The 27293-nt window shown below is 47.6% G+C and overlaps 2 protein-coding genes and 1 pseudogene across 4 annotated transcripts in view; 2 read left to right on the top strand and 1 right to left on the bottom strand.

Moving 5' to 3' along the window:
* The window catches only part of WWP2 (WW domain containing E3 ubiquitin protein ligase 2), a 143062-nt gene extending 138047 nt beyond the window's left edge, over positions 1-5015 (top strand). For all 3 annotated transcript variants that reach the window (XM_041770956.1, XM_041770958.1, XM_041770957.1), the window contains 6 exons: positions 32-172; positions 792-912; positions 1259-1363; positions 2276-2372; positions 2533-2605; positions 3072-5015. In XM_041770956.1, coding sequence (XP_041626890.1) covers positions 32-172; positions 792-912; positions 1259-1363; positions 2276-2372; positions 2533-2605; positions 3072-3171 — 637 coding nt within the window. In that variant the 3' untranslated portion in view covers positions 3172-5015. The remainder of the gene's footprint in view (positions 1-31; positions 173-791; positions 913-1258; positions 1364-2275; positions 2373-2532; positions 2606-3071) is intronic.
* Positions 5016-5895: 880 nt separating this feature from the next.
* Positions 5896-6050, top strand: LOC121501104 (annotated as a pseudogene).
* Positions 6051-17125: 11075 nt separating this feature from the next.
* On the bottom strand, positions 17126-25684 carry PSMD7 (proteasome 26S subunit, non-ATPase 7). Its single transcript, XM_041772661.1, has 7 exons — positions 25504-25684; positions 23191-23282; positions 22281-22373; positions 21481-21578; positions 20649-20729; positions 18730-18821; positions 17126-18076 (listed from the first exon to the last, which is right to left on the bottom strand). Exons 1-7 carry the CDS (start codon positions 25575-25577, stop codon positions 17632-17634), a joined length of 975 nt encoding a protein of 324 aa, XP_041628595.1. The 5' UTR covers positions 25578-25684; the 3' UTR covers positions 17126-17631.
* Positions 25685-27293: the final 1609 nt, after the last annotated feature.

Here is a 27293-nt window from a genome sequence, read left to right as displayed (position 1 = left end):
CGTTTTCCCTTTCGGTCTCTCGTGCCCCCAGAGAGAACAACCTGGAAGAGTGTGGTCTGGAGCTCTACTTCATCCAGGACATGGAGATCCTGGGCAAGGTGACAACCCACGAGCTGAAGGAAGGCGGGGAAAGCATCCGAGTGACAGAGGAGAACAAGGAAGAGTACATCATGTGAGCGTCCCGGGGGCCAGGGGGCGGGAGCAGAGCCACCCTCGGTCCTGGGGCGTGCTCCAGCCAGGCCCCCCGTATTTCACCAGGGGCACGGCTGCTGCCCCTGTGGCATCGGCACATGAGGGCTGCCCACGGCCTCTCCCACGCTGACCGGAGCCCCTGGCCACCCGGAAGAGCTGCCGTTTGCTCTCTTTCCCCCACGTGCAAGGCTTCAAGACTGCAGGGCTTTGAAGAGGCAGGAAGCTTCGATATCTCCCTTTCCTTTCTCTGGCAGAGAGGATTTCTGTGTCCGTGTGTCTGAGCCCATCCTTGCATGTGTGTCTGTGCTCAAGCTCACCCACGTGCCTTCTCCAGGTCTCTCGGTCTAATCTCCTGACCTCCACGTTTGTGAAGTTCAGTCAGCAGTGGCGGGATGGGGAGGAGGCAGTGGGATGTCAGAGGTTCAGCTGCCTCCCACTGCCCTGGCTGCTCCCAAGGCCGATGCGGAGTGGGTCTGGGTGCGTGCCATGCGGCCTCCGGGCCAATATCTCATGGCTGTGCGACCGTGGCCCGGTGGCCGGCCCGAGCTGTGCCTGAGCAGTGGGCCTTGGCTCCCCTGACAGTGCACCTTCGGTTTTAGGCTGCTGACCGACTGGCGTTTCACCCGGGGCGTGGAAGAGCAGACCAAAGCCTTCCTGGATGGCTTCAACGAGGTGGCCCCCCTGGAGTGGTTGCGCTACTTTGATGAGAAAGAGCTGGAGGTGAGACCCGAGGTCCCCAGGACCCTGAGCCTCTGCCTCTGGGGCAGTAGTGCCCGTTGCTGGCAAACTGTGGTTCCGCAGAAACCCGCCAGTAAAACTTCACCTTCCCTCTGGATGGAGGTGGCAGGGCGGATAGTTGTGATTTGATCTCTCACACCTGTTCCTCCCCTGGTCCCGGTTTTGAGGGGGTCCATGCTCAAGACTCCTATCACCCATATTACTCCCACTGCCAGCAGAAATAGATGAAAATGTTTAGGGTGATTCCACCTGCTGGTGAGTGGGTGAGGCGCTGTGCGCCTGTGGGGAGGGGGTGGGCCCGGGGCTGCTGACACCTGTCCCCCTGCAGCTGATGCTGTGCGGCATGCAGGAGATAGACATGAGCGACTGGCAAAAGAACACTATTTATCGGCACTACACCAAGAACAGCAAGCAGATCCAGTGGTTCTGGCAGGTAGGTCCTGGGACCCGTCCCAGCCGAGTTGGGCTAAGGGTCTTGGAAGGGATATTTTAGTGGTCAGCCACAGGAAAGAGGCCTGATTAGATCCCAGGCTCCTGGACACATGTTGGGGGGTCACCTCCCTCATCTTTGGCACTTTCCTCCATTGGTGGGAGGAGAAGAGGAACCCAGCCTTGGGGTGAACAGAGCTGTTGCAGCTGGGTTGTGGCCAGTGCACCTGACAGGACGTGTTAGTGGTCAGCCGATGTGTGCGGGAAGGAAAGCACCAGGCAGTGTGGTTTCCTGCCAGCCCGGGGGTGGGGGGGACAGGACAGCACGTGCTGGTCTCCAGAGAAACTGAATGAGCTTGGAGTCCTGGACATAATGAATTGATTCTTCCAAATGTGAGATCTTGTCGTTGCCCTTATGAAGTATAGCATACGTGAGAAAGAGAAGGTATATAAAAATCTCTTTTTAAAGGCAAAATTCCCATCCCATAAGATTCACAATGTGAAGCATTTTAAGGTATTACGGTTCATTGGTCTTTCACATTGGTCTTTCATTACCACCATCTAATTCCAGAACATTACATCTCTCCCCGAAAAGAAACTCCATACCCATTAAGCAATCACTTCCATCCTTACTACATGTTTAAAAGCAGAACTTGGCTGGGAAAAGAATACCTGGCTCGGGGTGCCCCGGAGCCCCAGAGATGTCCCATGGGCTGGTGGGAATGTCCTACAAATTCAGCCTCTCAGACGGAGCAGCTTTGGGGTTTCCAAGGCTGGTGGCTGTAGCCCCTGACCCCAACCCGGGCTTTGTGTTCTCAGTCCCAAAGTGGGGTCCTGGCTGACGGGAGTCACAGGTTAGGGCGAGGTTTGGGGTCAAGTGGGTCGCCTGGCTCTGCTCTGACTGGCGGAGTTCTAGGTGGTAAAGGAGATGGACAACGAGAAGAGGATCCGGCTGCTGCAGTTCGTCACTGGGACTTGCCGCCTGCCCGTTGGCGGCTTTGCTGAGCTCATTGGTAGGTCTTCCCTTGCCTTGCTGGTGCCCTAGGGTGGGCCTGAGGGCAGCGGCTGGGGTGAGTCAGTAGGTGAGGCCTGAGGTTCCTGTGGGTGGAGCCGGGGCCCTGCCCTACGAAGGGGCCGTCCTTTGTATATGAAGAGCTTCTCTTTGGATAACAGGGAGCAATGGACCACAGAAGTTTTGCATCGACAAGGTTGGCAAGGAAACCTGGCTGCCCCGGAGCCACACGTGGTGAGCATTTTGGTGTTTGTGGGAGGTGGCCAGAACCTCACAGCCCCCTGACGAGCCTGGCGGGGTGGGGTGGCCTCAGGGACTCTGGCAACCTCCTGGGGTTGGAGAAGAGGCGCCCCAGGGCTTTTTGGGAGTTGGGGCAGCAGTTGCTCGCTCTCCCCCTCGTGGCCTTCCCAGCTATTAAATATTCCGTTTCTGTTCCGGTAACAGAGGGCTGCCTCCCCCTTTCTCCTACTGCCCTGCCCTGCCTCCTGACTACCCGAGGTCCAGGGACAGGAAGCATTAAGGCCTCACGTAACAGGGCCCTTGGTAACAGGGCCCTCAAGGGCTCCACTCCGCCGTCTAGCCCCTTGGCACTGTGGTCAAGCCACAGTCACGTGAATGACTCTGAGCCCTCCCCGCACGGCAGCCAGGCTGGGAGCCCTGACCTCCCTGGGCTGACTGTCCTGCTTCCCTCTCTCAACAGTTTCAACCGTCTGGATCTCCCACCGTACAAGAGCTATGAACAGCTGCGAGAGAAGTTGCTGTACGCCATCGAGGAGACTGAGGGCTTTGGACAGGAGTAACTGAGGCTGCCCCTTCCCACACCCCCCGGCGCACATGTAGTCATGAGTTCTTCCTGCCCGAGAGGCCGGTGGCCACAGAGCTCCCGGGAGGCTCCCCCCACCGCCCCAGGTGGCAGCCGTGCGTGGGACCACACTGTCCTCGGGCTGGTGGTAGCAGAGCCTGACCTCAGGAGGCCTGTCCGCCCCCCCCACCCCCCCACCGGTGGCAGTCTGGAATAAAGCCCCCATGTCACCTTTGGTCCCGTCACCCACTGCAGAGTCTGGAGGCCTGACCCTCGCAGTCAGCTCTTCTCCCTTCTGTCCCGAGACCAGACCAGCCGTAGGCAGCATGAGAATGTGAGGGGGTGCCCTGTGCCGAGGGGCTGCTGCAGGAGGCCTGGTTCTCGTGTGCTAGTGAGGCAGCAGGGAGCCCGGCCACCCACTTGGGCTGGCTCTTCTGGGCCCAGAAGGCCCAGGGTCTTTGCCAGTCAAGGACGTTCTGTTTTTGATAGAACTTTTCCAGTGATCTGTATACGGTGGAGGTCTGAGGGAGAGGACGTCTTCCAGGACCCGGAGAGAGCACTGGGTCTGGGCGGCCGCTCCCTGTCCCAGGGGGATCCAGCCCCCGAGGCTGAGCGGCGAGGCCCATCTCTGCACTCAGTGCGGGACCCTTTGTCCTTTCCTGCAAATAAAGTGTTGTACCAGCTGCTAGGGTGGCAGCGGCTTGGAAACAACAAACCCCCTCAGACTTTCTTTGCCCTTTCACATCAACTCGAAGCATTCTGTGTGTAGGGTGACTTTGTGTTTTGATGTCGGTGTGCTGCTATCCCTTTGTGTCCAGGAGCTGGTATGCCAGGTGTCGCTGGGACCTTGAGGGATCTGGCACCAGTGGTCCAAGGACTTCCCCAACAGCTGCTCCTCTTAGGAACCTGCTTAGCAGTTCTGGGAGCCCAGGCGGGCTTTGCCCTGCAGCCCAGCCTCCCAGTGGCCCAGTCTCCAAGCCTTGACAGAGGGGAGGGGGGAGGGTCCCAGGTGTCACCCAACCTGGCCGCCTTTGATGGAGAACTCCCGTTGCTAGATGTAGTTTCCAGGCAGCCCCAAGTGATGGAGCATGTGGGGGTGGGTGACCCTGTCACTCTCCAGTGGCCCTTAAGGCTTCAGGCAGGTCCGTTAGTCTCCTGTTGAGAATTCAGTGTGTTCCAGCCACCCTAGGGCATGTCCATCCTGCCTGGAAGGGCGGCTTTATCTGGACACGGAAGGTGACGGTCTTGGAGACCAGCAGAACGGAGTTCCCACCAGCCTCCGACATGGGCATTCCGTGGCGTGCGGCGATCGGCAAGCAGAACATGCTCCTCTGGGATGCTGGAGGGGTTGCTCTAGCCCTGAGCACCGACTGCAGACTAGCTTGAGCCTCCTAGGACCCCAGGCAGGCCCACTGACCTCCGTAGGGCAGTGTCACATCCCCAGATCCTGGTCCTTCCTTCCCCCCACTCCTCCCCACCCCCGGGCCACAGAGGGAGGGAGAGCCTGTGTCCACTGTGTTGCGTTTGCTGATTCGAGTGGCTCAGCTCACTGGAGCTCAACCTTTTTTCTTTTCCTCGAGTCATTTACTGTGCTTCCCTGCAATGTTCCACACTACTGGGGGGTTGGGGTACCAGCTGCTGTGTGGGGTCTGGAAACCTGAGACTCATGGGTGTTCAGAGTGTGTTCATGTGTGTGTGCGCGTGTGTACATACATGTATGTAACCGAGGTGTCATGTAGAATGTCCTTTGGTAGCTCTGGGTTGGTTGACAGATGGTTTTGTGATACCTAACCCCCTTGCCTTGGTATTGCCAGTTTCTCGTGCAATAAACAATCAGCAGCTGTGGGTGGTGTTGGTGTGGATGTCTGCAAAATCGCTGTCCTCAGATGAGAGGCCTCTGGGTGCCCCACACCGTTCAGGCAGGCCCCCATTGGGGTGGAAGTTCCGTGACTTGCTGCTTTTAGGAATGTGTAACTGAGAAAGTCATCCTACTTCTGGGTGGCTGAGTCCCTGTGCAGGGATCTCTGGGGTGGCCCTTGGTCAGGGTTTCCTCACTGCACCCTTTGGATGCCAGGCCAGTCTTTCTATGTCTATGAACAGTTGTCGCTGCGGAGCCAGAATACGAACAGCTGTGGCTGCAGGTTGGGTGGGTTTTGGAAGCCAGCTCCTGGGGACAGTGTCTAGGCAGTTGTTCATTGGAGAAACATTTACTGAGTCCCATGATGATAGAGGGATGCTATGATCTCAAGCTAAATCATCACATAAGGTCTTGCCACCCACTTTTTTTGAACACTTAAGGATTCAGATGGGATGGATCACCATGCTATGGTGTCTTGATGCATATGACATGGAAATGACGTTGGCTAAGCCTTGTCCTGATTGTGCCTCTTCTCAGGGGAAGGCAGAGATGTTCAGAGTGGTTCCACCCTGGAGTTTATTAGATAAATTCACGGCCCCACTTCAAAGCTGTTTTTTTTTTTGTTTTGTTTTTTTTTGTTTTTTACTTGACAGAGCAATGCTGTGCTTTGAGAAAATTATTGAAAAAAGTCTACACATTAGGCAGACATACTGTAATAAATTCAGATAAGACGTGCTGAAATGGAAACTGTTCTTCTAGACTTATCCAGAAATCGCTGCTGTTAAGTTTGCTGCGGCCCTTCCATTCTATTTAGTGTGCGCTTGCAAATCATATATACATAGAATTTAAATACACCAAAAATGGAGCTTTGCACAGTGGCAGCATCGTAGCCAATGAGGTTTATCCGAGGCACGATTATTGCTAATACACCAAAAATAGGATCTTATATATCCTGAGTAACTCACTTGTCTCATTCAACAAAATTTTCGGGAAACCTTTCCATCTTCCTCAACATAGGTCTGAATGATTCTTTAATGACTGTGATATTACGAAGTATGGTTCCTGTAATACACCCATCTCCTACCCCAAGGGGTATTACAGTTGTGTCCAGCAGTTTGCTCTTGGCTGTGAAGCTTCGGCTTGTGCACCAGTGCTGCCCTCCCAGGAGGGGGCAGTCCTGAAAGTACAGTTGTTGATGATCTGCCTTTAACTTAAAAATTTTAAAAAGTCTTAAAATTCAAAGATAGAGTGAAAGATACAGTGAAGGCTACTTATTCTTATTCCTCGGCCACTCTGATCACCTGCTAGAAGCCAGTTTGCTGGTTTCTTTTGTACCCTTCCAGTTTGAACTTTAAAACCCCCAACAGTCTACCCCACGGCCCTCAGAAAGGCTCCTGTTTTACTAGCCTCAGCAATGGGCAGGATCCCTTGCCATCCCACTCTGAACCGCATCTGAGCTGTACTGCACCCGGCTGTCCCTCTGGCTCTCCATCTGCATTCCCTCCTTTTTCTTCAGGCAGCTGTCTTTTTACTTCTATACAATCAAGTTTTTTTTTTTTTTTTTTTAACATTGTATTGTGTAATTACAATGAAATCATCTGTACTTTTTCTAAAGGTTTATTCAAAAAGCTGAAAAGCAACAAAACCCATCTCTATTACTATGACTATATAAATATTGTTTGCTCCATAACTAAATAACATAATACAACTGTTTCTTCCCCATACAGTCTTTTACCCTCAGAGGTTCTAATTATCTCTCTTTGCTTTTATTATATCTTCAATTTTTTTCTTATTGTGAAGTGTTTCAAGTAGGAATAGGCAGGCAAAGAGGCCCGGCCCGCCTACCCCAACTCGATGTCATAAGTTCTGGATATAATTAGCCAAAGCTATATAAGATGATTTTGGAAGTAAAGATCTGATATGACTTCCTTTGTCATTCAAGATCTCCAATGGATCTCCCAGGTGTCATTAAGACTTTACGTAAGGTGGGACCTCACTGGATCTAGAATCTCAGTACTCGCTATCCCACTGCACAAGGGCAGAGAAGATAAGAGGATGCAGTGATTGGGCAAAGATATTGGGGCTCATCACTCTTCCAGAAAAACCCTGAAGATCTGTGTCTCTGTCTAGAGGTATCCTTACAGAGAGCAAGCTCTCTTGGTTCTTGAGCCAAACTCGGCATCAGCAAGAAAATTGAGTAAGTGCCCGGAGTTATTATCACCCCAGCTTGTTTCCCTTTGGTCTGCCTTGTGAATCTAGGATTTTGATATCCTTTTACTTATCCAGTCCCCCTGATTCTGAGGTTGATTGAAGTGCCACGGTCTAGTTCACTTTTCTGTAGTCCATGTTTATGAGTCAAGCATCAGGAGAGTCAGATCAGGGCAGGTGACTTCTTTGGCGCACTTTTCTCCACACCATTTGAACGTCACGGATTCGGGGTCTAGCTCCGATTCAGCTGGTTCTAGTGACTGTAATCCTTACTTTCTTGTTGATGCTTGTCACAGTTTTGGCCTCTTCAGCTTGACTCTTGTCACTCTTTTGGATGTTTTTGATGGTCTATGTGATATTCTACTCCCAACTTCAGTTCTATGGCCCCAAACACAGAATCACCTATTCTGTATTCTTTTTGTAGTAGTGTTAGAAACCAAACGGAGTCCCATTAAGATGGCACAGCAAATTCATGACTTGGCCAACCTCTCTATTCCAAACATATAATAAAGACACATAAAATATAAAAAGAGAAAAAAAAAATAAAAAGAGAAAGCCAAAAGGCTTGTTCAAAAACAAGATAAAGATTTCCAAGGGCCAGAAATAGAACAAAATGCAAAACACTGAACAAGACTGCAAGTGTGCCTCCGCACCCAGGTCTGGCCGTGGTAGCTGGGACTTCAACTGCTGGGGGTGGTGGTGGTGGTGGTCAGTGGGTCTGAATAAGCTCTAGTATGGACAGGCACTGGGCAGCAGCCCACTGCTCCCTGCCATTTCATAAAAAGCAGGCCAACCAGCAAACTGCAACAAAGCCAAACTGCTTCTGCTGTGCACCTGGCTATGGCTTTGATTCCTAGGTCATCCCAGGCCAGGGCCCAAACTGCCACTCAAAAGATAAGGCTGTAGAATGGATCCCCCAGCAGGACAGGAGGAGACAGCTGCAACACCATTAGGAAAGAGCACACACACAGTGAGAAAACAACTCTTTTCCTAATCTTTGTGGCTGTCCATATTTCAGAAGGCACTCCTGGGTGGTCTCTTGCCTGTTGGTCTTTGCTGTAAGGGGACTAGATGGCAGGTGGACCTTTTCATGGAGGCCATAAATGTCACTGCTCAAGTGTCTTTTCTCTGGGGTGATCATTTCCTCCAGAGAGGAATGCTCTGTTCCCCACCTGAGGGCAAGGATATACCTGAGCCATGGTACACCTGCCTGTAGGTTCCCTGGGGATCAGGAGAAGAAAGGATCCTAGGTTCTCAGAGCCCTGGCCCCTGACTTGACCTTTTCTGGCTCTCTGGCACCTCCCCTCAGCCTGGTCTCCTGCAGCTGGCAGAGGGGAGATAGCCAGGCTCTGTGGCTGGGGGTAGGGACCTGGGTGTCCCACCGTTCCATATAGACACTGCTTTTAACTACCTCTGTTGTGCTCTTCCTGCCCTCCTGCTGCGCCCAAGTGCGGAGTCTCTTTGGGGACTTTGCATGTCTCTGCATCTCCCTCTGCAGTGCTTTAGGTTAAAACTTCTGCTTAGCTAGAAGTTTTAGTTCTCCACCTGCTTTCCACTTTTTTAACACTTTGTTGAACATCCTTGCCCAATCACTGAATCCTCTTATCTTCTCTTTGCCCTTGTGCAGAAAGACTTTTATAAAGCTTTCTTCACTGTCATTTTGAGGCTAGAGAGGGTAGCTTGCAGCTGGCAATCTGCATGGGGGTCCCAAAGGGGACTTGACTTTCATCTAATCTGTCCCTGTTTACCTCTCTGGCACTAATTACAACCTCTTTCAGGTCCCAGTCTTTCCTGGCTCACCAGATCTCCTTGGCTAAACCCCTTCCACACTGATCTTGGCTGGAGACCCTGCTGCAGGCCCCTTCTGCTTTCCTTCTAGAAATTTGTTGAATTCTCTTTTCTACCTCAGGTGCTCTCTCTGTCAAATTGGGCCTTAATGACCAGGGAAAAATGGGAAACCTTTTACATTCATTTGCTATCATTTTAATGGAGTCTTGGTAGGAGGCAATGATAAGTACATGTCAATTACAATGGAATTTTTGCTATTTGGCCACAGTTAAGCCCATTATGCCTTACCTCTCTAAGAGCACTGATTTGGTTCCTAATGCTTGGGGTTTGCTTTGCTTTGTTTTGTTTTGCTATCTCCAAAGCCAAGAGATAGTCCTGTTTATAAACAGGACAAATGTTTTATTTCTGCATTTTCTATTAACATTATCTTCATTTTAAGACAATTAAGTGCTGAAATTTAAAAAGTAACCCCCCTGTAGCCTGTTGCAGATTACTCTGGTGATTCTTATTCCTATCAGTGGAAGGAAGATTTCTTCTTTTTTTTAAAAAAAAAATTATTAAAGAGAGAGCGAGAGAGCGAGCTCCAAGTGCACATGAACAGGGGGAGGGGCAGAGGGAGAGGGAGAAGCAGGTTCCCCCCACGCCCAGCAGGGAGCCTGATGTGGGGCTTCATGTGGGGCTTAATGTGGGGGTTGATCCCAGGATCTTGGGATCATGACCTGAGCTGAAGGTTGACACTTAAGTGACTGAGCCACTCAGGCACCCCCAGGAAGACAGAGAGACTTCTTAGGGGGCCCCCTTAGGACCTCTTCCTGGTATGCACACCCTAGTGGGTTAATAACCTGTCCTTGAGTGGTACTGGGCTAGTGATTTGCTTTTTGCCAGTACATCAAGGCCAAGGTTTTGGATGTCACTTCTGTGATTGAATTACAAAGGATTTGACCTCCTCCTTGCTAGCTGACTCTCCATTGCCCTCTCCACTTGTGCATTTTGATGAACTTTCGAGTTGGAGAGACTCATGGGGCAAGGGACTGAGGCCCTCAGTCTAACAGCCCACGAGGAATTAAATCCTGCCAACGACCATATGTGCTTAGAATCTTAAGATGACTGCAGCCCAAATGACACCATGATTGCAGCCTGAGAGCGTCCCAGTACAGAGAACCCAGCCAAGCTGTGCTAGGGCTCCTGACCCGCAGAAACTGAGATCATAATGTGTGTTGTTTCAGCTACTAAATTCTGTGGCAATTTGTTACACAGCAATAACTAATACATCCTCCTCGGTCAGATTCAATGTCCTTGGATTAGCATCTCTTCCGTGTTCTGGGCTCTGAATGTGGCCATGATTCTCAGTAAATCAAAGAGCCAGAGCATGAAGATTATGTGTAGATCAAAAACCTCACACTAACCAGGAACATAGGCAGAAAGGTACCAGTATTGCTCTTCTTCCTTTACGAGAGGAAAGCAAATCCTGTGAAGGCGGAATCATTTCAGTCCCTGCCCCCAGTCCACAGCCTGACATCACTTGCCCAGCAGCACCAATGGTCTCAGAGGCCTTGGGTCTGGCCCAGCCTGTGACTGTGGCACTCTGCCTTGGGATGCCATTAGTGCTGATCTGGGCCTCCAGCCAAACCCACTTGGCAAGAGTCATGTCCAATCTCTTAAGGACAATTTGGGGTCTGTTTCCTCTGTAATTACAGGGCGAGCAGCAAGATAGGTGGTACCATTACAGCAGTGTACTAGCATGAAGGATGCCCTCTGCAGCTCCAGGACTCCCGCTGAGAATGGCTTAAGCGGCACGTCTTCCTCCTCGATAGGGTCCTCCACGTGAGCATCTGGGTGGATGTGGAAGCACTGTTTCTTCTGTGAGGGAGTTCATTTCACCCTTGATCTTTTGGATTTTATAGTCATGATCGCTTGCTAACTCCTTGTCATTGCTTCACAATGGCTAAAGTATAGGGTGTATGGGGTGGGGAGAAGCAGCTCATGCATTAAACTTTGACTCTTATCCTGTCCCTGCTCTCCAACAGGGCACGCACCCCTGGTGCATCAGCTATCTGCCTTGGGGTCTGGGAAGCCCCTCAATAAGTACTTTTCCCCCAGCTTTATTGAGATATAATTGACACAGAGCATTGTGTAAGTTTAAGGTATAAGAGATGATTTGATAGACGTATATATTGCAAAATGGTTATCACAATAAGGTTAGTTAACACATTCATCACCTCACTTAATTACCATTTTGTTTTCATTGTTGAGGACACTTAAGGCTGTGTTGTGGTAGGGCATTTAAGATCCACTCTCTTAGCAACTTTCAAGTATACAATACGGTATTATTAAATGTAGTCACCAGGCTGTACCCTGGATAAATATGACAGAGAATAGTGTGGGAAAGTGGGAACAAGAGTCTACTTTAGATAGGACCTTAGGGAAAGCATCTCAAAACAGGTGTTTCAGCCTGGACACCTGAAAGCTGGGGAGGAGCCAGTCAAGCAAAGAGCCACGTCCGGGGTCAGGCCTGTCAGGTACAGTGGCCTGATTGGGAGACTGGCATGTTCCAAAAGTGGGTAGAAGTCTGGTATGGCTAAATACTGATGGAGGAGGGTAAGCAGGAACAGTGTGAATGAGGTTGGCAGGTCAGGGTGGATCTCACCATGTGTGGAGCCTGATGCAGGGCCTGATCTCACAACCCTGAGATCATGACCTGAGCCAAAATCAAGTGTCAGACGCTCAACTGACTGAGGCACCCAGGTGCCCCAGTATTGTTTTGAATTTTAAAAGGGTAGGAAAGAATGAGATTGAAAGGGAAATATCATATATGTAATTTAAAATGCATATTTACAAAATTAGACTGCATGTTCTTCCACAATCCATCCCATATATAAGGACATTTACTCAAAAAAAGAAAAAAAAAAGACATTTACTCAACACATATAAGCCTCTATCACTTGTTCACTTGTGTATATGTGTGTGTGAGGGGGGGCTGGAACTATAGTGGAAATCAGGATGAAGGTAAAAATAGTTCAAGTGAGAGGGGCCTTAAAAGATGATGATAGCTATGAGCTGAGGAGTAAGATTCATGCAATCCTCTCCAGCCCAAATTCACCATCTAGCCAAGCTGACTCTGGCACGAGGATAGAATATGGAAAAGGAAGATGAGAAAGTATGCAGAAATTGCAGGTAGGCAAACTTAGCAGCAGAAAAGGTAGATGAAGGTCTGGACGGCATGGGGAAATACAGAGGGCAGCCATCAGGTGGTTGGTAGGCCCAGCAGGTGGCTGAAAGCAGAGGCTGAAGGTGAGCAGGACCAGTAGGACTTCTGAGCTCTGGGCGAGTGGGTGACTAGCCAGGATATGGACTAAAGAGGAGGAACAAGTTTTGGAATTAGAAGCATCATATGGGTTGAGACTTTTTAAAAATATGTAACTGATAGGTCAAGTAGGATGAAGCTTCAGAGAAAACTAGAGCAAAAGGGGCCCATGAGGGTCCAAGAGAAGCAGGATGAGTGCAGGGAGAGAAGCCTCCAGAGATCAGGTCAAGTGAGGTCAGGCTGACAGGGGCCAACTGGTTGGGTCAAGTGGAAGCTATTGGTGACTTTAGTGCAGGCTAAAGTGGCACGGTGGGGACAAAAGCTGGACTGTGTAAGATTTGAAAAATGCTCAGAAGATAAGGGAGCAGAGATGGCTATTTGCTGAATGAAGTTAACCAGGATGGAGGGGTGTGTGTATGTGGAGATGGGAGAGAACGGAGTGTTTATATCCTGAGGGGTAAAAGGTAGGGATAAAGACAGGGTTGAAAATAAGAAAGGAAGGGATAAGAGATGAAGTAAAGACATTAGGTGGTTACTTTGGTTGAACGAGTAGGTGATTATGTTGTTATTGATCAGATGTTAGCTGTACCATATAGATAGAAGTTGACATAGGACCTAAGCTGTGAAGGAAAACTCTTTGTGGACTGTAATAGACGTGTGTGTATGAGAAGTCTTGAGCTGGGAAAGGACTTTTTTTTTTCTTATTTATTTACTTAGGGAAAAAGAGAACCCAGAGAGGGGCAGAGGGAGAGAATCCTCAAGCAGACTCCTCACTGCACAGGTAGCCCCACGTGGGGCTTGATCCCAGGACCCTGAGATCATGACCTGAGCTGAAGCAGATGCTTAACTAATGGAGCCACCCAGGTGCCCCAGAGCTGGGAAAGGACTTCTTAAACATGATCCCTGGGGTGCTGACAATAGGCAAGAAATGGATAGATTTGTATGTATCAAAGGTTCTCCCACTTCCACATGTACAGAAACCACAGGAGGGCATTAAAAACAGATTCCTAGAGTCTAATGCAGTAGGTAAGTTGTTTAAATTTTTATTGAGATAAATTATATCTAAAAAGGTCATACTCGGGATCCCTGGGTGGCTCAGCAGTTTAGCGCCTGTCTTTGGCCCAGGGCGCGATCCTGGAGTCCCGGGATTGAGTCCCGCATTGGGCTCCTGGCATGGAGCCTGCTTCTCCCTCTGCCTCTCTCTATGTCTATCATAAATAAATTAAAAAATCTTAAAAAAATTTAAAAAGGTCATACTCAAAATACATCATATCCAAGTTACTACATTTTACTATCATGTGTGTTCTTGAAGTTATTTTTGTCTATTCTATCCATATTTAGGTAATACTCTGTAATGCCGTGCTGCTGTGCATCTTGAGATCTTCCCAACAAATGCCAGGATCTTGCAATCAAACGATGGTGGGAGTATTTACACCAGGGAAATTGGCCAAGGCTACACATCAAAAAACCCTGCTGTTCCCCCCCCCCCCCGCCCTTTTTTGGAGAACTAGTTGTTTCACTCTTACCAGCACACCACTGAATATGGTCTTTAAAGAAATCAGGTGTGGTATCAGCAGTGAGGAAAATCAAAGCATAAGCGATCTGCCAGGCTGAGAAAACTGTATTCATTGCCCACACAGTAGGGTGGGTGGAGAAGAGCAGAGGTGGAGGTGTGGCAAACTGACCCCATCTTTTTGCACTCATGCACTCTCCAGATTCTTTCAAAATCTTGTCTGGATAGTTGCAGCCCAAAGCAGAAATGAGGGTAAGCAACTCCGGGCCAGGTTCCCAGTCCAGTCCCGTCCTGACCTGGCCACCAAGGTGGCTCTGGCCGGGAGACGAGGCTAGTCAATGGCGCCCTCTAGTGTCGAAGAACAGACTGGCTCCAAAGAGGAGTGCGGAGAAAGCGGTTTCTCTGGGTTTAGACCCTGGAAACATGAACTTCCCTGATCTCCTCTTCCTTTCTTTTCCTCTATATTCTTTCCCCACTTCCATTTCCCTGCTTTTTGAGTCACTTCCTACCTACTCCCCCAACAAGAATATTATTTTTTGATAGATCTGAATTCTGTGTAGCTCCCAGGCTACCATTGATAATACTGAGTTGAATAGCATAAAGATATGCAAATCAGTACTTGCCTATATTACAGATAATAACTTGGAATGAATTGGTTTAGGAAAGCTGTAAAAAATCTGCTCTTGTGTGTCACATAAGTCAAATGTTTCCTTGCCTTTGAAGCATACCCCAGACCCTCCCCATTTCTGGGAACAGGGGCAGATGAAGTAGTTTTCTTAGTGTGTTGTAGTTTAACAAACAACCCTAATTTCACTATTTTATGAAGGCCTGCATTCAGTCTTTTGTTTGAAGTGAGAAAAACTGTATATGGCTGAGTTCTCATAGCTGCAGGGTCCTCCAGAAATTGGATTGCCATCCTAAGGTTACTGTTTCCTGCTGGAAAAGATTTACTCTGCATCTAGCATATTTGGAAAAGTAATATGGTAGCTCCTTAACAGAGTTACTTTTCTTTTGTCCCTTTAGTGATTGGAGGGCTGAGCATAATTAAAGAACATTTAATTAGCTGGCTCAAAGTTGTTCCACTTTGATAATTCCCATCTTTTTTAAAAAAAGATTTTATTTATTCATGAGAGACAGAGAGAGAGAGAGAGAGTCAGAGACAGAGGCAGAGGGAGAAGCAGGCTCCATGCAGGGAGCCTAATGTGGGACTCAATTCCAGGACCCCAGGATCACAACCTGAACTGAAGGCAGATGCTCAACCGACTGAGCCACTCTGGTGCTCCTGATAATTTCCATCTTTACATTAAGGATATCTAACTTAAAAGTTCACTGTTATTTCTGATGCTAGTTTTCTCACAAAATTAGTAAGGCACAAATACCATCCTCTGTAACGTGTGTAGGAGAGCAGCCTGACTCTAACAAGGTGGTCTGAAGTGTTGGAAGTGGAAGTGATGGTAATGTTACAGCTACAGATACAGGATCCAGGCTTTGGAGCAGACTTTTTCCAGGACCTGTTTTTTTCAGTTTTTTTATCTTTATTTTTTAAAGATTTATATATTTACGAGAGAGAAAGAGAGAGAGAGAGAGAGAGAGAGGCAGAGACACAGGCAGAGGGAGAAGCAGGCTCCATGCAGGGAGCCTAATGTGGGACTCGATCCCGGATCTCAGGATCACAACCTGAGCTGAAGGCAGACACTCAACCGCTGAGCCACCCAGATGTCCCTTTTTTAGTGTTTTCAAAAACAACACACATAGTTTAGAAATCTCATCTTGAGACTGCCAGGGTATACAAACACAAGGCTTTATTTCAAGTGAGGGTCATGGGTTTTGCAGTGAACTCAGATGCTATTTGTATAAGCAAGACTTCATTAATAACTTTATGAAGGTCACTCTTATAGAGGGTATAAATTTTGCCTTAGAAAATAAGCCTAAGCTACAGGCTACAAAGTGTTTTTCTAAGAAATCGAGGATCCTGTTAGAAAAGTAGAATTCAGTTTGGGGCATTTGGCTGGCTCAGTTGGTAGAGTATGTGACTCTTGATCTCAGGGCTGTTCGAGTTCCATGTTGGGGGATTAGTTAAAAAAAAAAGGTAGAAGTCAATTCTGCCCATTTGTGCCTAAACTATTACATATAACAAGACCTGGGTATTCCCATGGTCTTAGATGCTTAACAAACTTTGCATTTTTATGAAGTGGTGTTAAACTTAAAAGTGTGTGGCATTGTTGTTACGAGACCCTGGAAAGTTTTGAGTACAGATTTTACCACTAAAAGTGGACCTAAATCCTGTGTGGTCTCTAATTGCCCCCTGACCCTTACATAAATGACCCACTCCTTGGGATGACATTCTCCTCATTCCCCTACTAGCCTCAGAAACATCCTGGCTCTTTCTGCTGCACAGTTAATGTTCCAGGTTACTTTTCTCACATCAATATGCTTGAAATGTTATCAAATCTCAAAAGCTTCTTCAGCACTCCTGTGGTTTTAAATGTATCTCATGCTTTTGACTATTAACATTTCTTTTATTCAGTTAGCTGCAACAACCCTGGTTTTGACTGGAAATAGACAAGTAAAAGTTGGTTCTCCAGTTTTTCCATGACCATCCCATTTTATGTCCAAATCTTCATGGACCTTGAAGTAAGCCCTTATGTTGGCATGCTTCTATTAAGTAGAATAAAAGCTCATTTATACATCATACTGTCAACTTTCTAATTCCCACTAATTAGCTCTTTAGGAAAAAAATTGACATTTCTGGTAAACTTTGAGACATTAGGACTTCAGTGGTTTCTGAGATTCAACGGACATAGTTTTAGTGCCATTTTATTATATTCTTAAATTTTTGCACATTGATAATCCATTTGGTGCATTAGAGAACTCTTAGGTGCCATCTGGTCAAGAGAGGAAATTATCTGAGCGACTACTGTAGGTCAAATGACTAAGTATTTATTTGTGCTGAGCCCTGAGCATTTATTTTGGGGAAACTTTGTTCCATCCTCGGAACTAACCTTGGGGTCTGTTGTACCTAGACCTACTGCATTGTGTCCTTTATGATAACCTAGTCTAGAGATTTCACAGATGACAAACCTGAGGCACAAACCCAGGTCTTCTGGGCTCAGTTGAGAGCTCTTCTCACCATCAGGCTGTTCTTAAAGGAATGAGTCAGTCTCTCTTCCATGAAAGATTCCAAGTCTAATTCTGTAGGGCAGCTTCAATGAAAAACTAAGTCTTGGCTGCTTCTGAAAACGACTGTCACTCTCAGAATCAAAAACGACTAGAACACAGGCTTAAAAACCAAGTCATTTAATTGTGTCTTGAAAGGTAAACAATAAATGGAGCTGGATCCTGAGCCCTGAGGGTGCCAGGGCTACGGGTACAGAGTTCAATGACTCAAACTCAGGGCGTTCTAAGGCTTATGGAATTCATGCATTCCCTTTTGCGGTTTTGCAGATTGCCAATAACCAACCCCAAGAGTCTTGTGAGATTGGGAAAATTCAACTTCCAGTTATATAGGTAGAAGAGTGAAGAGGACCAATAATGTTTACCTTCCCTTCACTCTTCTCGCAGGGCCTGCAGCCTGAGCTCTCATATCCCCCACCCCAGCAGCCTCAGTGGCCCTGAAGGTGTGGCCTCAGGCCCTGTCCACTCGCTTCTCTGCCACAGCAAGAGGGACCTGGGCCAGAGTTCTCACCGGTACAGCTTTTCAACAAGCACTTAAAATAAAAAGAACCCTCAAGTGGCACACTGAGTTCGTTTATAAGATTTTAATTTACAAATTAAAAAGCTACAGGTTTTATTTTTTCTCTTTTTTCTCTTCTTTCTTGCTGTCACCCTTTTCCTTCTCCTTCTCTTTCTCTTTGTCATCTTTTCTATCCTTTTTGCTCTCTTCTTTTTCCTGCCCTTCTTTCTTCTCTGCATCGCGGTTGGCGATCTTGTTGTTGATGAGGTTGTGCAGGGCGACCACAGAACGGATCAGTGAGGCCAAGTATACCACTACCATCTGGTCGTTGGTCTTCAGGTAAAAGGCCTTGACAAACTCCTGGAGGCTGACGTCCGGCAGCAGGTTGAAGACATCCTGTAGCTGGTAGATGATCTGATGGTTGATGGGCAGCTTGCCCGTGGCCACTTTCTCCAGGTAGCTCCTGATGTCCAGAAGCTTGGAGTTTAGTCCCTTCAAACCATGGACCTGGTTTGTAATCCTCTGTGAAAGAGTGCCCACCGTAGTGTCTTTGATGTCTCTGTGATCACCCACAAGAAGAAAGGTGGGAAAAAGCGTCAGCGTACTGGATTATCATCCAGGTTTGCAAAAAGCTAGGCAAACCTGCCGCTTTGTGGGGGAGGGACAAGTTTTCAGAAGAATGTTACTTCATCATTTTATAAACTGCCTTGGTTTTGTTTTTATTTGGAAGCATGTATTTCATCTTTCTCATCACAGGGCAGATTTCAAAAAAGAACTAAAACGAAACCACTTTCATTTAAGGAAAAGCTATCTGTTTCAATTTCCTTGCTCTTGCTCTTGAGAAGAGTATCATTTCCCTACCTGCATCATACGATGTGGTGAGAGGCGTACATCAATCAGGACTACCTTTCTGAATGGAAGGAATCTTACCTCAGAAAACCTGTGACCCTTTCAAACTAAGTCAGGGTTATGGTATCTTAAAAGCCCATCCTGACATGTAGCTTTCTTTCAGTGAAAATGGCATACACAGGACATGCACCTGCATTTCCTTCCCACACGCATTCCTGTCACCAGCCACACTGCCCATGGTCACAAATTCTAACTCCTAACTCAGGACGCTCCAGAAACAACCCAGGCCTGGCAACCAGGTCTCTCCACTCCTGATAGAGCCTCTGGGGCCATTTATGGTCCTGATGTTATCTTAAGGCTCACCGTAACAAGTGCTCGACTCCAACTTCCTCGGCTTCCTCCGCTCCAATCTCACTGGTCACATGCTCAAATGTTTTTGAGGTTGGCGTTCCATCCTGGGAGAGGAGGCTCAACTATAGTTATTTACTTTCAAACACGCTGGTACATGTTCCTTTAACAGCGTGTTTTCAGTCGAATCACCTCATGGTGAATTACTAGGCTTCCTGTGTGCCGGAGAAACGGGGAAGGTTTGCTTTGAAAGCCCAGCCTTCTAAACGGCCACTGCAGTGGCCCTGCTCAGTGTTTGAGGAAAATCCTGATAATCCCTTATGCCCACTGTGGGGATGGACACTTGAGGAGGTCTCAATTAGGTTGATTTTTATAGGATATACTTCTTTCTAGAATTGGCAGTACATAGAATACCCGTACAGGAGGCAAGCTCAAGTCAGATAATCTAACTTTTAACCACCTACTGTCCTTTAGATCAAATGATGCCAGAGCACCAAAACAGTACAGTCAGAAAAACCAGCTTTCTGGTGGCCTAAATGAATCAAAGGGTCCGTCCAAGGATACGGTTCACTGTATCACCTAGTGACTTCCCGACGGGATTCAGGAGAAACTTTCCTTAGCTCTTGTGCCAGAAGAGGCTGCACATCTGTAACGTCTATAAGACGTCTGCAAGGCAGGACAGCACAGCAGTGAGGATAGACGCTGTAGCCAGACCGCCTGGGTTCCAAGCCTGGCTCTGCCATGTACAAGGGAGCTGTGAGACCTTGGTAAAGTCACTTAACTTATACTAAGAGGTATATTATGTTAGCAGTTATTACTTTGCCAGGACAGTGTGAATCCTGCAAATACCATTTTCCTCTTGACGTTGTATGCTAGAATGGTCAGGTCCTCACAGCATGCCTTTTCAGGTGCTCATTTTCCCTTGGCTTCATCTTATATTGTGGCCTTCATGTCCCTTCTGTCCCATATTTAAAATCTTGCTTTATTTGTGTGTGTGTGTGTGTGTGTGTGTGTGTGTGTGTGTGTACAGGAGCCTCGGATTCCTTCTTGAAAAAGGCAGGGTAAAATTAACATAAAAAAACTATTAAACTGTATTAAAAGTCTTATTGTAACAAGGAAATAAATTTTGATCTAAGCTCCCTGGTGACAAGGCAAAAAGAAACAGGTGGACAGATCTCTGTGCAAACAATATTTGCAGGAGTTAACATAAAAATTTTTTTCCTGATTTAAAAACTGAATATAAGGATAAAGTCTACATATCTAAATCCAAAGACTTTTATTTTTATCTCTCAGACTTTTGACTTTGGAAATTCAAGATTGAGCTCAAGTGCAAAACTTTAAGGTCAGAACAAAACACACATCTATTTTCACATCAAATGCTACCCTAGAATCTGAAATTAGTTTTCCTGGAAACAGAGAAAAGCTAAATTCGGCACCTCTTCAGGTCTACTCCCAAAGCACACAGCAGGTACCGGATGCTGTAGAGCTGAGTACTCAGGTGTCAAATCACACAGATGGGTCTTGCCATCTGGCTCCAGAAAACTTCTGTCTCAGCTATAGGAAAAGAAAAGTTTCAAGGAGAAAGAAATGCTGGCACAGGGGAGCTAAACAGTGGAAAGTGCATTAGATTAAGCTCACCAGGCTCTGCATTTACTTTGCTATAAACATCTCTGGGCAATCATATGATGACTTTGAGCCTCGATTTCATGTGTAAAAGGGGATTATTTTTAGATTTCTGTGGTCCTCTTGATTTCTAAAACTTGAGGATTTAAAAACCCGGGGGTGGGGGGGACATAATATCAAACTGTTTACAGAAATCAGCAACCTACTCTTTGTTAGAGAGAGAAGATTTGTTGACTTAAAAACAACATAAAATTCAAATTCTCCAGTAAGCAGTGGATCTAATCTTGTTGGCTCATAGCAAAAGGACTTACATCATGGACTTCTTCCACTGAAATATATGCTTCTGTGGGCAGTCCCAGGTCCTTTGGCTTCACATCAATGATGACCAGTACCTGGGAGAAAAACACACCTTACCACACCACCTCATACCAAGCACAGAAGGAAAAATCACAGCTGTGTTTCTGATGATGATTACTGAAGCTATTTCATTCATTCAATTAGACAAGAGCTGGAATTTTCAGCAAAAATGAATCTACATTTCATGTGATCCCACCATCTTCTCTGCTCTTCACCCCCATCCATTAACAAGCTGAGAGGGAGTATAGTGTGGTTATCAAGCATGAGGAAGTCAGAATCAAGACAACCAACGGTTTGATCCTGGTGCCAAAATGTAGGAGACCTTACTAATAATTCTGAACCTCCGTTTCCTTGTAAGGAGGAGAACGAACCCCATATAGCTATTGAGAGGATGATGCACTTAGCAAACGTTTACTGCTATTTACTAAATATCCTGGGTCACCATGTACTATATACATAACACTACCAATTAACACAAGCAGTTTAGAGAAAAAGCAGTGAAATGATAGGCTACTTGAATCCTTCCTAGGATGCTTATATAAGCCAGTTGGAAGGATATCACTCAAGAGTTTTATTTTTATTATTATTATTTTTTAAAGATTATTTATTTATTTGAGAGAGAGAGAGAGAGGGGCAGAGGGAGAAGCCAGCTCTATGCAGGGAGCCCGACGTGGGACTCGATCCCGGGTCTCCAGGATCACACCCTGGGCCAAAGGCAGACGATTAACTGCTGAGCCACCCAGGGATTCCCCTCACTCAAGAGTTTTAAAGATAAAGTATACTTACTGAGTTAGGGCAGTATCTTTTCATGAGTTCGTTAATGGCGATGTCATTCTTGTGTAGTTTAGGGCCTGTGTGGTACCACCCAACTATTCTTTCTCTGGCTGGAAGGAACACATTAGTGAATTTGAACTGTTACATGAAGATCTATAGAATTCTCTCAAAAAGGGTGGTTAAGAACTCTAATCCTTATGTTCTCTACCTTTTTCAAAATTCTAGACATCTATTTTCAACCCTAACATACTTGTGAAATCCAAAACTGAAAAACAAAATTCTCAGAAAATAAGCAGGGAAATCCAGAGATATCTGTACTTCAGACTAGTTTAGACTAGTCACACACGACACTAGAACATAATTCCAAGGCAACATATAAATGAATGTAAGTCTACGTCACAGAGATTGGAATTGTGACTGTTGTGGGAATAAACATTTCTAAAGCAATGAAATAAAATGAAAATGACACATGTGACAGAGATACATTTACCTTGATGGTACTTAAGCTCTAGAGGCAGGTGGATTTTGACAGTTCTTCACTTTTCTGCTACAGAGGGCCAGATCTAAAACCTAGGTAGGTCTAGCTGGCCTTAAATTGCTACTCTTGTTTCTCATTTATTCTGTCTCATTCCTCTACTGCCACTGGTCTTAAGTGCAGCTAGGTCAAAGCCCTTGACATTAAACAAAGAGAAGGGAATACTGAGAAATGGAAAGACATGAGGGCATGTACCTGCGCGCACGCACACACACACAAATACACACATAAATCAATGCCACAATGCCTTCTTAAAAAACAAAACATCAAGACATACCATTGACCTTCTTAAACATTCCATACATGTTTTCCAAATAATCATGGTCTAAAAACCAGACAGAATCATCTTTGTCATCTTCATCAAAAGGGACTAAAGGAAAAGAAAAATAAGATTCAGTTTAGGGTGCTAGATAGGAGACGCCATGCCACATCTGATCCACCTAAGCGGTTTGTACAGCATGGTATTAAAATTATCTTTGAGTTGCACTCGTTAAAGACTGGGAGATTTCATATAAAAATCCAGACTTCCAGCTTCTCTTGAAATTGAAGATTTGGCAACAACTGGCTAGAGCCAGATGAAGTTTCCCCCTTTAAAATGGACACACACCCGTCAGTTTGCTAACAGGCCCATCACTTCCTAATTATTTCCCTTTGACAAATAACATTACTGTTTGGTCCTTTCAGATTTTGGAGTTTGTGACCTCTAGTCTAGAGTTCACTCTAGGGCAATTATTTTGTTCTTTGTTTTACTTTAACCATAAAATACATGGACACATTCTTGTAAAGGTTCATGACACCGAGGAAAAAGTAATGGTCTCCATCTCCCCCTGCCAACCCATAACTGGTTAATAGTTTAGTGCAGGGATTTATAAACGACATCAGAGCTGACTGGTTTTATAAACTTTTGCTAGAATACAGTTATCCTTTTGTCAACACACTGTCTATAGTTGTTTTGCTGCTACAATACAGGGCTGAGCACTTGTAATGGAGACCATATGGCCTGCAAATTTAAAATATTTACTCTTCAGTTTAGTGAGTAACTTTTAGCTTCCTTCCTATACTTCAGCAATTCTGACAGAATTTCTGATTTGTAGTAAAAATGGAAATCACAAAAGTCTCTTTTATTAATTTTAAAGATAATTAACATTTTAAGCCAGGTGCAGAACAATGTAAGACTTGTCTTGTACCTGCAAAACTGTTGGATACGTCGAGTACCTTCTTTTGCCATGACCCCAAAAGCACACCGACAACGCGCTTCTGGTTTCCAACCTTGCCTATTCTGAAGGAGAAAGCAGAAAGTCAGTCTGATAGGCACACAGAGACATGGAGCCAACAATTAGACACTCAATACGAAATATCAATGGTACAGATACAACTCCACTTACCTGGGAACTAATCCCACTAAACCAATGTAATAATGTCAGGTCAGTCCTTAATATTAAATTCTAATAAATACAATGGGTAACTCACCAACTTTGTACATCGGTAGTATTTACACTGTTGACTCCAAGAAACACATGCTTGGAAAAATGTCAAACTTTCTAGAACCTTAAAATGGAGAAAATGGACACCCCCCCCCTCCCACCCCGCAGGGCTTAAGAGTTTTAAAATGCTATTTGGTTGGTGTTTGAAAAGTATATTTAAGTTATGCTGCCACTTTTAACTTTTTCTTTTGCACTTTTCTCCTTTAAACTTTCCCCATCTTCTGTATCCTTAAATATTGTCAGAGATAAAGATGCTAAAGCAGACCATGTTCATGGGCTGGCTTGCCAGGTGTTCTCTGGGGTATCTATTCCACGCAGACAAGCCCCACCACAAGTCCTACTTCTCTGAACCATCTAGGGGCTCAGAAAGTGGGTTCTGATGCCGAGGTAGGCGTGTACCCTCTGTGGTCTCCGAATGGCTTCACCAGGCAGGATCAGAAGTGAGCTGGTGACTGATCACACTGACAGGATGGCTGGAGGAGTGAGGAAGGGCTTGCTTCGGAATTTCTATCTACTTGTCAAACCTCCTCAGTGACTTCTGTCCTCAGGAGCTGCAAGTGTTTCACTTACACAATCTCATTTCATGGACCGTCATGTAGAATTCTCCCCTAAGCACTAGTGGACGTGAGACACAGAGCACACTAGAACCCTACGTTCAAACGAAAGACACAGGCTACCGTAAAACGAACCTGAGTTCCTTAACAGTCACTGGTTTCCCTGTAATGTTTTCCTAAACATCTGGTCTGGCAAATCTATAAATGCTCACTGAATTTGGGATTTGGGTCAGAGTGAAGGATTCTGTATCCCTGGTGGTTCTGATTTTTGGGGAAACCTTATACACCGAATTTTCACACTTCAAAGGAAACTTCCACACTCATGTGCTTTTCTACTGGTCTACAAAAATCTGTTTATTTATTTTTTTAAAAAACTCTACATCTGGGCAGCCAGGGTGGCCCAGCACTTTAGTGCTGCCTTCCGCCCAGGGCGTGATCCTGGAGACCCAGCAATGAGTCCCACATCAGCCTCCCAGCATGGAGCCTGCTTCTCCCTCTGCCTGTGTCTGTGCCTCTTTCTCTCTCATGAGTAAATAAATACAAAATCTTTAAAAAAATAAAAACCCGACATGTGTTATTACGACGCCGCAGCTAGCAGCGGGTGTCTGCACTCCGTCCCCTGGACACAGGTGAGAGGGAGCCTGTCCCAGTGGCACGTCCAGGACCCTGTGGGAGGAAGGCGTGCCGGCGGGACAGTGGGAACGCACGCCTGTCCCTTAGGCTGAGGCCTCTACAAAGCTGGGGACCCCGAACCCCACGGAGCCCTGTGTTATTAGCTCTGGTTCAGGGAGTGGGTCGTCCAAGGCAAGCTGCAGGGGAACCGGCACTTCACGACCGACTTTACAGCAGACGCTCCCCAGCGGGTCTTTACACTTGCCAATCGGAGCAATTACCTTGTAAAAGTTATGAACACGTGTAACAGGTCCAGCGGGAAGAACGGCTCCAAGGCAAGGGAAGGGAAGGCGCAAGAAACCCTCGCGGGACGTCCCAGCTTCTTCATTAATGCCCAAACCTACCGACGCTCTCATTTTCAAAAGAAGGGGCTTGGCACCTAGTGCAGGTTTCAGGTCACCATCAAAGGCGAGCGAGTCCTGCTCAGACGCCACGGCCCTGCCAAGGGAGCCCGTTCTGGGCGCCGAGGCCGGAAGGCCGGGCACAGCCTCCAGCGGCACGGAGGCGCCCACGAGGTGACGGGGGGCACCGGGGCCAAACGGAGGCGCCCCCCGCGGCCCCGCCCTCCGCGCCCCGACTGCGGCAGCGCCCCGACGTGGGCGAACGGCACGGCCAGTCCGGGCTGCGGACTGCCGGCCGGGGCCGGGGCCGGGGGCGGGGGCGAGCCTGGGATTTAGGCTTCGCGGCCCGTGACCGGTCCGGGCCGCGGGCGAGTCGGTGCCCACCCCGGCCCAGCCTGCCCGTGACTCAGCAGCGGCGATCCCGGGAGGCCGCCCGCGCCCGCGCTCACCGGTTGAAGTGATCCACCACACTGAGCAGCACCAGGGGGTGAACGACCACCTTCTGCACCGCCAGCTCCGGCATCGCGACGCAGCCCGCCCGCCAGGCCTCAGCCCTCGCGACCCGCACACTCCCGCAGCCGCGGCGGCTCTCGCGGACGCTCCAGGCCCGGCCCCGCCCCTTCCGGCCCGGCCGCCGCCGCGGGGCCTCCCCACTTCCGCTCCCAGAGTGCCGCGCGCGCCGCCCTGGGTTTTCGCGCCTGCTGCCATGTTGAGGAGGCGGGAGGCCGGGGGGGGGGGGGGGGGGGGGGGGGGGGGGGGGGGGGGGGGGGGGGGCGGGGGGGGGGCGGGGAGGCGGGCGAGCTGCCCGGGACTTGGAAGCTCGAGTCGCCGCGAGCTGCCCGGGACTTGGAAGCTCGAGGGGCCGCGGAGACTGACAAAGGTTGACCTCCTGGTGTGGGCCCTGCACCGGCACCCGCGGCGGCTGCTCGTTTTCGGTCTTCCCAGTTTGCAGCCCCCCCCCCCACCCCCCTCACCCCCACCGCCACCGCATTTGAAGACCGGAGGAAAAAAATTCTAGGAAAAAAAGTAATATCTCATTAGCTCATATCTCCAACCACCCAGAAAATGGTCACCTTTGTTCCAAGCCAGGCTCCTGCAGAATTTCTTGACTTCAGGTCTTTAGCGATAGGGAACGTCGTTGAAGTCCATCTGGTGATTTATCACATCATTTTTTTTTTTTTTTAATTGTTGGGGAATTAACCCTTAATAACCACTGCGGACACTTGGCAGATCATCAGCCTGCCTTTATGTTGTCCCACCGGTTTATGTTACTTAACCATTTAACCAGGGCTAGAAGAATTCAATTAATTTGTGCCTGGAGTCAGACCGTTCAGGTTGATTTTTCTTTTCCCTTTTTACTTTTTTTTTTTTCAATTTTAAGGTTTTATTTATTTGGCAGATAGAGCATGAACTGGGAGGAGAGGGAGAGGCCGGCTCCCTCCTGAGCAGAGAGGCAGATTTGGGTCTCCCTGGGATCCCGACCTGAGCTGAAGGAAGGAAGACACTTGACCTACTGAGCCACCCAGGCGCCCCCAGGTTGATTTTCAGATGAAAGTTTAGGTAAGGGTCGAAGTCAGGGTGAAAACCAATACGAAATATGTTTTGGTGTTTAGCTAGCAAAGAGGAAAAAGGAAGACGAAGAGAGGGGGCAATGCAGGAGGCAAATTATTTAACTCCATACAAGTTTATATTTCTGATTTTAAGCAAGAACAATATTTAAGCAACTTGAATTATTTGCTTATTGTTTGCCCTGTCTTTTCTTTGTTTTTAAAGATTTTATTTATTTGAGAGAGAAAGCCTGAGCGGTGGGAGTGACAGGCAGAGGGAGAGAGAGAGAGGAGCAGACAGAGGGGGATGTGGGGCTGGATACCAGGAGGCTGAGGTCATGACCTCAGCTGGAGGTAGATGCTTTGCTGACTGAGCCACCCAGGCACCCCTATTTGCCCTGTTTTTGTTTTGTTTTGCTTTGTCTTAGGATTTTTAATTTATTTATTGGAGAGACACAGAGGGAGAAACAGAGACACAGGCAGAAGCAGAAGCAGGCTCCCCGCGGGGACCCTGATGCAGGATCAGGATCCCAGGCCCCCAGGATCATGACCTGGGCCAAAGGCAGGCGCTCAACCACTGAGCCACCCAGGGGCCCTGTTTGCCCTGGCTTTAAAGAACTTTTACCTTCCCCATAGCACCAGAGGATGTGGCCGCTCAGAGGAATACTCGAGACTTTTGCTCTGAATTTTGG

This window comes from Vulpes lagopus, chromosome 10 (assembly GCF_018345385.1).
Source record: "Vulpes lagopus strain Blue_001 chromosome 10, ASM1834538v1, whole genome shotgun sequence".
NCBI lineage: Eukaryota > Metazoa > Chordata > Mammalia > Carnivora > Canidae > Vulpes > Vulpes lagopus.
The sequence above is the reverse complement of the archived record's forward strand: the minus strand, read 5'-3'. Positions and strand labels throughout refer to the sequence as shown.

What these genes read in the sequence shown, in the direction of transcription:
- PSMD7 (XM_041772661.1), bottom strand. Translation starts at nt 25,577, where the DNA reads ATGCCGGAGCTGGCGGTGCAGAAGGTGGTCGTTCACCCCCTGGTGCTG. An exon ending in GTGGTGGATCACTTCAACCG is followed by an intron (nt 23,283 to 25,503) that starts GTGAGCGCGGGC and finishes TTTCTCCTTCAG; the next exon opens with AATAGGCAAGGTTGGAAACC. An exon ending in CAGTGGAAGAAGTCCATGAT is followed by an intron (nt 18,822 to 20,648) that starts GTAAGTCCTTTT and finishes CTCCTCTCCCAG; the next exon opens with GATGGAACGCCAACCTCAAA.